The following is a 10,431-nucleotide window of genomic DNA, read 5'->3' as shown; positions in this document are numbered from 1 at the left end:
TGCTAACCAGGATGGGCCCGCTTGCTGGTCACACTCAGGACAGGGGACAGCAGACTCTCCGGCGCCGTGTGTCAGCATGGGGGCTTCATACCAGAGAATGAACAATAAGTTGTAATCCTTCATAACTTGTTCAGGATGGGGCTGACGTCTCCAAAACCCAGCTCATCATATCTGGTATGATGGGGACATCGCTTGGATACCAGACATGGCGTATCAACTCGTCTTCCTCTTCTTAAAATAAGGATCTCATCTTCCGAGCGTCCTGGACGTATCTCGTTTGATATGCTAAGACTCGGAACGATGAGATATGAATAATGAAGAAGGTCTGGGGTCTGTCTCTTCACCAGGGCAACGGGGAAACTATCTTTTTGATATTTTCTTACCTGTTCACTAGATGGCCAGTGGGCCGGCTGTATGGGTAATGTAGCTTGGCCCAGAGGGGCTGAGCCAGAGGGGGGAGTGAGATCCCCCTCAGGCCTGCCCCTGGAGGAAAGGCATAAAAATGCAATCCCTGGATATTTGGGTGTCACAAAGTGAGAGATCCAATCGAATTGGTTTGTGCACCGTTACTCACTGGGAGGAAAGGACTTTTACCACGCAACTGCTAAGTATTAGAACTTTCTTTGTTGTCTCCTTTTTATTTTACAATTGTTTGCCATTTATGTCTCTTGTTAATCCTTTTTTGTAACGAAGTACTGTCTATTTTTTATACACTCACATAAAGAATTATTAGGAACACCTGTTCTATTTCTCATTAATGCAATTCTCTAGTCAACCAATCACATGGCAGTTGCTTCAATGCATTTAGGGGGGTGGTCCTGGTCAAGACGATCTCCTGAACTCCAAACTGAATGTCAGAATGGGAAAGAAAGGTGATTTAAGCCATTTTGAGCGTGGCATGGTTGTTGGTGCCAGACGGGCCGGTCTGAGTATTTCACAATCTGCTCAGTTACTGGGATTTTCACGCACAACCATTTCTAGGGTTTACAAAGAATTGTAAAAAAAACATCCAGTATGCGGCAGTCCTGTGGGCGAAAATGCCTTGTGGATGCTAGAGGTCAGAGGATAATGGGCCGACTGATTCAAGCTGATAGAAGAGCAACGTTGACTGAAATAACCACTCGTTACAACCGAGGTATGCAGCAAAGCATTTGTGAAGCCACAACACGCACAACCTTGAGGCGGATGGGCTACAACAGCAGAAGACCCCACCGGGTATCACTCATCTCCACTACAAATAGGAAAAAGAGGCTACAATTTGCATGAGCTCACCAAAATTGGACTGTTGAAGACTGGAAAAATGTTGCCTGGTCTGATGAGTCTCGATTTCTGTTGAGACATTCAAATGTAGAGTCCGAATTTGGCGTAAACAGAATGAGAACATGTATCCATCCTCTGATGGCTACTTCCAGCAGGATAATGCACCATGTCACAAAGCTCAAATCATTTCAAATTGGTTTCTTGAACATGACAATGAGTTCACTGTACTAAAATGGCCCCCACAGTCACCAGATCTCAACCCAATAGAGCATCTTTGGGATGTGGTGGAACGGGAGCTTCGTGCCCTGGATGTGCATCCCTCAACTCTCCATCAACTGCAAGATGCTATCCTATCAATATGGGCCAACATTTCTAAAGAATGCTATCAGCACCTTGTTGAATCAATGCCACGTAGAATTAAGGCAGTTCTGAAGGCAAAAGGGGGTCCAACACAGTATTAGTATGGTGTTCCTAATAATTCTTTAGGTGAGTGTACATTAAACCTAAAAGTTTTATGGTTTGTCTTGTAACCTTAAGAACCTGTTAGCTCCATGAAGAGTTTGTGTGCAGTCTGAGGCTGTATGTTGTTTTTCCGTGAGGCTTGCTATCGTGTGGGTTACTGCTTGCAAGTGGAACACTCAGGGGTGTCCTGTCGACCTTATAACTGACTGGTGGTGGCAGTGAAAGTTTCGTGTTAATGCGTGGGTGCGCTTGCAGGCTTCAGGTGGCGATTTATGCTCAAGTTACGGCTCAGCGTAGGGAGCGTAACAGCGTGTGAGGGCGTGAGGTGAATCGGCCTGAAGGGCTTGGGCAATCCTTGTCACGTAACAAGGTGGGCCGGTCTGGTCACCGGTACGTGACAGGAGGCCATACATTCTTATACTGTTCGAAGACCAGTCTCCATACAGTATTAAAACAATTTTTTTTAACGACTCAACTTCGGATCTAAGATCCGAAGCTCGATTCGCCCATCTCTAGTTAAATGGCGCCTGCTGTGCTTGAGAGCAGACTTTTGAATATAGCTCTGGTTCAGATATATATGTCTCCATGGTTACAGACTACAAACACTGTCTTATCTTCCACTTTGCTAGCATTCATGCCCGCTTTCCAAGAATGCTGACAACTGCACCCAACTGATAAATCCAGTACGACAGATTGGCCTTTCCTCGGTATTCTGCCTTTGGTCAGTCTATGTTACGACTTTTTGTGTCTTTAAATGGCAGTACAGTAAAAGGAGACAGATAATGATGTTAGGCATAGCAGCTCATATGGGGCCCACAATATCAAGAGAACCCAGTCAGGCGGTAATTTTCCCTTCCGTAGTTGAGACCACAGCCAGCAGAAGGTGGGGCTGCTTTAACCTGCTCTATCTCTGGCTGTATAGCAGTTAAAGATACAGTATAACAATGTAATGTTTAAAACTGTTCTTACCTAGTTTCTGTCCTATTCTACTTTGTGTTGGCGTGAGATGCAGCGCATTAATTGAGAGAACTCGTTTTCCTAAATTTGGTGCCCCTCAGGAAATCTGTGCACCACAAACTGAAATCTATACCAGCCAGTATCTGACGTGGATTTCAGGTGTAATATGTCAGGCTGCACAGTGAATGTACTGAAGGCGCTTTGAAAATTTTCATCTGGGCTGGTGAGATGACCATTTGATAGGCTCCTTATCATAGATCCTTCGGGTCTTAGAGAAATATATTGATTTAGGTAAACAACATTTTCTTCAAATTCTATTCTTATAATCATCAGACACAAACTTTCCAATTTCATCTGAATTTATTATGGACACAGACTGGTTTACAATGGGACAAGCTAAGTAAATTAAATTGGCCATGTTCATATAATAATCACAGTGCCTGGCATTTCCTTGACCATTTGCTACATAACAACATAATTGTCTTCTGAACAGAGAACAGAGACACTGGGTTAGAATTTTATTTCAAACCCAATACCAAAAACTTTTAGTTCCATTCCATCCTTTCCTGCCTTAACTCCAGTACCCATGACTTCGACTCCCTTTCTATCTTTTGTGAAAGTGAACCCATTACCCATGAGACTGACTTCCACACCATCATCTCCTACCTTGAGCCCATTACCCAAGATTTTGAGTTCCGCTCCATCATTTCCTAGCTTGAAGCCAGTATCGATATTGCGACCAACTTTTACCGTCAGAGGGCCAACACCTGCCGATAAACCTCCTATTTCTTGTCTAGTCATGGCTCTGACTTCTGTCGGAGAATCTTTAAATTCACCGGAGAGTTTAAATAAATTGGATCCAGCATTAAACAAACCAGCTTCAACTTTTGCTTTTCCAAGTCCAGTTTCAGCATAAACTTCAGTTTCATTATCACCATCATAGGCTTCAGTACGGACATAGGCAGCACTGGCATCCGCAATGCGTCTGCGTTTTGGCTTGTTTCTATTTTCCTGCAAGAAGTTAGCATTTATGAGATTTATACCAAACAGTTAAGAAAATAGCACAATCCTTATCTGCACAGGGTCTGACTGGCCCATCAGAGCACCAGAGGATTCTCCGATGAGCCCAGGCTCTTTTACCATTGTCAGTCCCAAAAGTCCAGGAGAAAATAATCCATTTAGCTGCATTTTCAGCCAATTACCTACCACTAGGGTCTATTTCTTTGACTTAAAAAAAATTAAACCTTATTGATTATATAGGGGTTGGTCCTCGAGAATAATTGTCTCTGGTGTGCCTAAGGGTGCTGCCACACAGAGCAGTTGGGTTGCAGTTACTGCATGAACAGGAATTCACAATGGTGTTTTTGAATGTAGCCAGCTGCAATTAATTAAATCTTTTAGATGATTTCCCCTATGCATTACGCTCAGTGTGATGATGTCATCATGTGCTACTGCTGGGATTGTGGTGACGTCATCACGCTGAGCGCAGGTCTTTCGGCAGGTCTTTTTCAATCAAGAGAGGAGCAACTGCATTTTGAGTATTTTGCTTTTTTTTTTTTGCCAAAACGAAAAATTATAGCTGGGGGCATTATTACTGCAGGGGTCACTATGGGGAACATTACGGGTCACCATGGGGGACATTATTACTGCTGGGGGCCACTATGAGAGACATTTTTACTGCTAGGGCCACTATGGGGGACATTATTAAAGATGGAACATTATTACTGCTGAGGGCCATTATGGGGGACATTATGTGTACAGAGGGCACTGCAGGGGTTGGATCTTTAGAAAAAAAAAAGACAATTAAATTCATTTGTTTTTCTTGGCCATTTTTAACAGCCATGAAAAACGGATGCAAAACAACCATTAATAACATACAGACAGACAGAAAGAAAATGGATGCCCAAATAGTTGAAAAATGGCCATGAAAAACAGACAGTATGTCAGTTTTTAACAAACTTTTTTTTTATGTGCATGTAGCCTTATGAAGATGAATCACATGCCTGATTTATAACATGACGACACATTTGGCTTCCGAATCGAGAACACAGACACTGAATTATTTCAATCCCAGTACCCAAGAATTTGACTTTAAATCCATCATCTCCTCCCTTGATCCCAGTTTCCACACCGAGACTAGCTTTTACCTTCACACTTGCTACTTTTGCTCTAGCCGTGACATCGGTTCCTGCTGAGGTATCTTTAGATTTCACTGAGGCACTGAGTGCATTTGCTGCAACACTAAATTCATCGACTTCAACTTTTGCTCTTGTAAATCCAGCTTCAACATAAGCTTCAGCTTCATGACCGAAATAGGCTTCAGTGTGGGTGTAGCCAAGTGCGGCCTCTGTAGCAAAGCGTTTGCGTTTTGGCATGATCTCAGTTTCCTGCAAGAAAATAGAATGTATGTGATTTATACCCAATGGTTAAGAAAATAGCACAATTTTTATACATCTGGAACCAAAAGTTTAGCAGATATCACTAAAGATTAGCAAACTTTTCAAAAATTTGAGTTAGACGCTTTGCTGAATTTTTCCCCAAAATTTCATTAGATCCAAATGAATTAGTCACGAAGCGTGTTATAAATCAGCTATTTCCCAGCTGCAGGGAGCGTGTATCTCAATGTACATCACTGTGCATTGCTGTCAGCTGTGATAGTGAAACAGTTACTGTGAGTCAGTATGACGGCAGTTGACAGGCGTCACTCTTAGACTCAGTTCACACTTCAGTTATTTTGGCTCCATAACTGACCAAATATGTGAAGTGTTAACTCAGCCTTACAGGTCAATGTTAGCGTCAGGTATAAAGAACCGTGCAGTGGTGCAAGATTCTACTATAGAGTGAAAGAGCGCACTCCTTTTACAGAGTCAGCTGATTCCACATAGATTTCTACAGAACCTGTTATGTTACACGCTGATACAAGTAGTGGGACCATGACAGAGTGGAGAGGGTGGGAAAAAAAATCGGATGGAGACAGCACATCCTCAAGTGAAAATGTATTCCACAGTGGAGAGGGTGTCAGCAATACGTTTGTGTTGACATCACTGTTTGTTTTTCCCTTCTTCTGATCCGTCACAAGAACAACCCCAAAAAAACGGATACTGTCTTTTGAGCATCTGCCTTCACAAGTTCTTCAGTATTTGATCAGTAATTGATCAGTATTGCTAAGGCCAAAAAAAAAAAAACAGGAGTGGATCCAAAACAGAATATTCGCATGTCTTCTGTGTTTTGTACCCACTCCTGCTTTTGGCTTCCAAATCATGATCAAATCCTGATGCAAAATAATGATCGTGTGATAGAGGCCTCATGCTCCATTTGCATGAGTTTTGGCCATTTCCCTCTGAAATCGGTTTTATTCAGATTTAAAAGAAGTACTGCATACCATACACGGTCAGTATTTGGTCAGTTTTTTGCATCAGTATTTCATCAGTATTGCTAAGGCCGAAAAAAGTGGGTCCAAAACAGAGATGGCACGTGATGGGAATATTTGCATGTCTTCTGTGTTTTGGGCCCATGCCTGCTTCTGGCTTCTAAATCATGAGCAAATCCTGATGCAAAATACTGGCAGTGTGATAGAGGCCTTATGGATGCTCCAAAGACAGGATTTGTTGTGTTTTTAATTCTTCAATTCTTCTGACAGATCAGAAGAAGGGTAAAATAAACAATGATGTTAACAAGGCCAAATAGGGCCCTGTCACAGAGTGGTGAGGGTGGCAACCGCGTGAGGATTCAACATAGTGGCCCAGTCAGAGTGGGGAGGGTGGCAACCGCATGAGGAGTCAACATAGTGGCCCAGTCATCAAGTGGGGAGGGTGGAAACCGCATGAGGATTCAACATAGTGGCCCAGTCACAGAGTGGGGAGGGTGACAACCGCATGAGGAGTCAACATAGTGGCCCAGTCATCAAGTGGGGAGGGTGGCAACCGCGTGAGGATTCAACATAGTGGCCCAGTCAGAGTGGGGAGGGTGACAACCGCATGAGGAGTCAACATAGTGGCCCAGTCATCAAGTGGGGAGGGTGGCAACCGCATGAGGACTCAACATAGTGGCCCAGTCACAGAGTGGGGAGGGTGACAACCGCATGAGGAGTCAACATAGTGGCCCAGTCATCAAGTGGGGAGGGTGGCAACCGCATGAGGACTCAACATAGTGGCCCAGTCACAGTGTGGGAAGGGTGGCAACTGCATGAGGAGTCAACATAGTGGCCCAGTCACCGAGTGGGGAGGGTGGCAACAGCATGAGGAGTCAACATATTGGCCCCGTCACAGAGTGGGGAGGTGGGGGGCAACAGCAGTGGCAGTAACAGCACAAGATGGTGGGTGGTAGTAGGAAAAGATGGCAGCAGAGACAGCAGGTGTGTGGCATCAGGCGGGTGGCAGCATCAGAATAGTGGTAACAGGCCATTTTTCACAATGTTTTGGTGTGACACCCAGAATGACCTAGTCTGATGCATCCGGCACTGTCATGTGGAAATCCTGGCTGATCCATGGCTGATTCATCTTTACAAAGGTTAGTCTCTCAAAGCTTCTGCTACTGGGTGTTTTTCTCAGTAGGCGGGTGAAGAAAAGTGCTCATTAAAGACTCCAGACTTAAGTTGCTGCTGATGGAGCTGGTGCTGCTCCTGCCCTCCTTCCCACCCTCCAGCAGTCGTGGCAGTAGAGCGTGAGCACAGAGGGCCCCCCTTCCCCAGTCAGAGCTTCCTGAGGATGGGTTATGGCGCAGCGACCAACTGACTACATAGGATGTCTCGATAGTTGAGTTTATCCTCCCTCTCAGCAGGTGGAAAAAAGGCCCCCATTTTAGAGCAGTAGCGAGGGTCTAACATTGTGGAGAGCCAGTAGTCATCCCTCTGCCAAATGGTGATAATACGGCTGTCACTAGGCAAGCAACTCAGCATGCATCTGGCCATTTGGGCAAGGGACTTGGAGGCACTCCCTGCCTCCATCTCCACTGCTTAATGCCACAGAGTCATCTGCCCTGGTCTTCCTTATCACCCCCCTTCTCCTCTCTTGTCACTTGTGCAGATAAAACACCCATTTCTGTATACATTGCTTGTGAGTGAATGTCCTCCTCCTCCGCCATTTCAGCCCCCACAGGGCTCAGGGGGCCGTGAGATGTAGGTGCTATGTCTCCTTTCCTTTTGCCAGCCAGATTTATCAGCATCTGCTCCAGGATGTGAAGGAATGGAATGACATCATTCATCCTAAAGTCCTGGCAACTGACAAATAAAGTGGCCTCCTCAAAGGTACTGAGCAAATGGCAGGTGTCACGCATGAGCTGGAGCGTATAGTTCCAACGTGTGGAAACTTTGCATATTTGGGGAACGCTTTTCTGCCTTTGCAGCCCAAGGAGGGTGTGTTTGGCAGTGTAAGAGTGGCTGAAGTGCATGCGGTTTCCTGGCCATTTTCAAGATGTCTTGCAGTTGGGTGGAAGACTTCAGGAACCGATTTACAATCCGATTAAAGACTAACGCCATGCAGAGCGCATAGGTCAGCCCTCTTGGATGCAGCCCCGTCACAATGTTCTTCTCGTTATCGGTGACCATGGTACCGATCTTCAGTTGGCGAGGAGATAGCCAATATTCAATTTGCTCTTGAAAGACGCAGAGCAGTTTTTCCCTGGTGTGACTTCGTTCACCCAGGCAAACCAGGTGCAGAACAGCGTGAGATCACCGTGCTCTGCAGAGGTAGTATGCTGGAGGAGCATTTCGAATTGTGCCTAGAGGCGGAGGACAAGGTTGAGGATCAGGAGGCAGAAGAGGACATTGGTGTAGGAATCGCAGCATGAGAATGCTGAGGCGGCATTGCCGTAACCTTGCCAAGTTGCTGGTGTGCCTGGGCAGGAACCACATTTACCCAGTGGGCCATAAAGGACAGATATTATCCTTGACCATAGTTACAGTTCCACACATCGGTGCTGCCGTGAACTGTACTAGACAAAGACAGGCTCAAGGGCTGGGCCACCTTCTACTCAACATACATGTGCAGGGCTGGTACAGCCTTTTTAGACAAGTAATGACGGCTTGGGACTCTCCACCTTGGCCTGGCACAAGCCACCAGTTCTCTGAAAGGTGCAGAGTCAACTACATGGAAAGGGAAGGACTGTATTACCAGCGACTTGGCCAGGAGCACGTTCAGCTTCTGCGCTGTTGGATGAGTGCACACATACTGTTGTTTTTTTGCAATTGCCTCCCTGACTGATTGTGAAATGAGTGACAAGGAGTAGGAGGAGCATCAGGACCAGTAGATGATGGGAAGGAAACACAGCTCCCTTCTGCTAAGTTGGTGGAGCCTTGACTGCTGAAAAAGGGTTGCTGGCCTCTAGGAGATGCCTCAGGCCATACCACAACATTAGCACCATGGTTTTCCCAGGCCACTTTATGGTGACACTTCATGTGTTGACGCAGGGCACGGGTGCCACCTTGGCCATGCTTTCCCTTTTGCCCACAGATTCTACACATAGCCACGCTGACGTCCTCTGGCGACTTAATGGAAAATTCCCACACCGGCGAAAATGGCATTTTACCCCCACCACTACTTGCTGATTGCTTGCTGCTGCCTCTATGAACCCGTGCACCGCTAGTTGTTTCCAGATAGGTAGGCTCCTGAGTAGCAGACGGTCTACCCCATGCACTGCCGCCACCTTGCCGACTCACGGCCATGCATGCACGCACCCTGCAAGCTGCCACCCTGATCCCCTGATGATGATAATGATGAAGCCCCCTCTCACCTGGCTCCCACGTGCTAAATCATCAGCCACTACTGTCTGCACGTCACTGATGTCACCCTCACTAGTCTCATGGCTGCGTGTCTGACTGCTCGGAATACCTGCTCGAACGCGAATCTCATTGTCGCTACTTGCCCAATTCCTTTTTTTCTTTTATTATTAAATTTTTTGCAGTGCACAAACCAAAAGTTTTCAGATTTTCAGATGACAGAACTCGATATCCAGGGGTGCGCCACCAATGAGGCCAGGTGAGGCGATCACCAGGTAGGGAGGGGCAAGAGGGGGGCGGCCAAAGGGCCAGGAGCTGAAGGGAAGGGTTTAGGTTAAGAAATTGGCATTGGGGGGGAAAGCTGTCTCAGTTTTCGCCTCAGGCATCAGAAAGGCTAGCTGCACCCCTGCCGTTATCAATAACCAGACAGAACGGCTGTGACCGGGCATGCTCTCAAATTTTTTCATCATCCTGTTACATATTCATCTATGTGCACATACATCGCTCATAGACATGTAATACAAAGGGGTAACGGGTGCGTCTGATAAACATCCTCTCTGCTGCTCTGCTAAACATTCCCAAACCCTTCTTCCCATTTGAAACACCCTTTGCTGACCAGGCTTTTTATGCCCGGCTTCTCCACGGCATATACAGGACGTTTAACCCCTTCCCGTCATGTTTTGTGATTAGATGAAGATAAATGCTTACCAGTAACAAGCAGTAGCGGCGGACGTATGAAGCAGTTCTCCCTCGGTGGACAACAGTATCTGGCTGGTCTTACTTTCTCTTTCTGTTTCCACTACATTGACATACAGATGTAGCAGAGTTACCACTCAAACTCTTAACTCCAATTTCTTAACTCATAATGATATCTCAAAACAAAAGCCATTGAAGTAATTGAAAGTGTCGGCTTAACACGACTAATTTAGTTAGCAAATCTTGTAAGCATGCGTGTTAACTCCACTACATCTCTATGTATAATTGTAATTTTCATATTCTCACCAACCCCTTCCCGACCAATGACATACCTCCTGCAA

The 10,431-nt window shown here is 45.8% G+C and overlaps 1 protein-coding gene across 1 annotated transcript; it reads right to left on the bottom strand.

Moving 5' to 3' along the window:
* Nucleotides 1–3,020: 3,020 nt before the first annotated feature.
* On the bottom strand, nucleotides 3,021–10,166 carry LOC120979653. The gene is made up of 3 exons (XM_040408525.1): nucleotides 10,103–10,166; nucleotides 4,827–5,066; nucleotides 3,021–3,690 (listed from the first exon to the last, which is right to left on the bottom strand). The coding sequence occupies exons 2-3, from the start codon at nucleotides 5,052–5,054 to the stop codon at nucleotides 3,190–3,192; spliced, it is 729 nt and encodes a 242-aa protein (XP_040264459.1). The 5' UTR covers nucleotides 5,055–5,066; nucleotides 10,103–10,166; the 3' UTR covers nucleotides 3,021–3,189.
* Nucleotides 10,167–10,431: the final 265 nt, after the last annotated feature.

Source organism: Bufo bufo, chromosome 9, assembly GCF_905171765.1.
Source record: "Bufo bufo chromosome 9, aBufBuf1.1, whole genome shotgun sequence".
In the NCBI taxonomy this organism is placed as follows: domain Eukaryota; kingdom Metazoa; phylum Chordata; class Amphibia; order Anura; family Bufonidae; genus Bufo; species Bufo bufo.
This window is presented reverse-complemented; position numbering and strand designations above follow the sequence as displayed.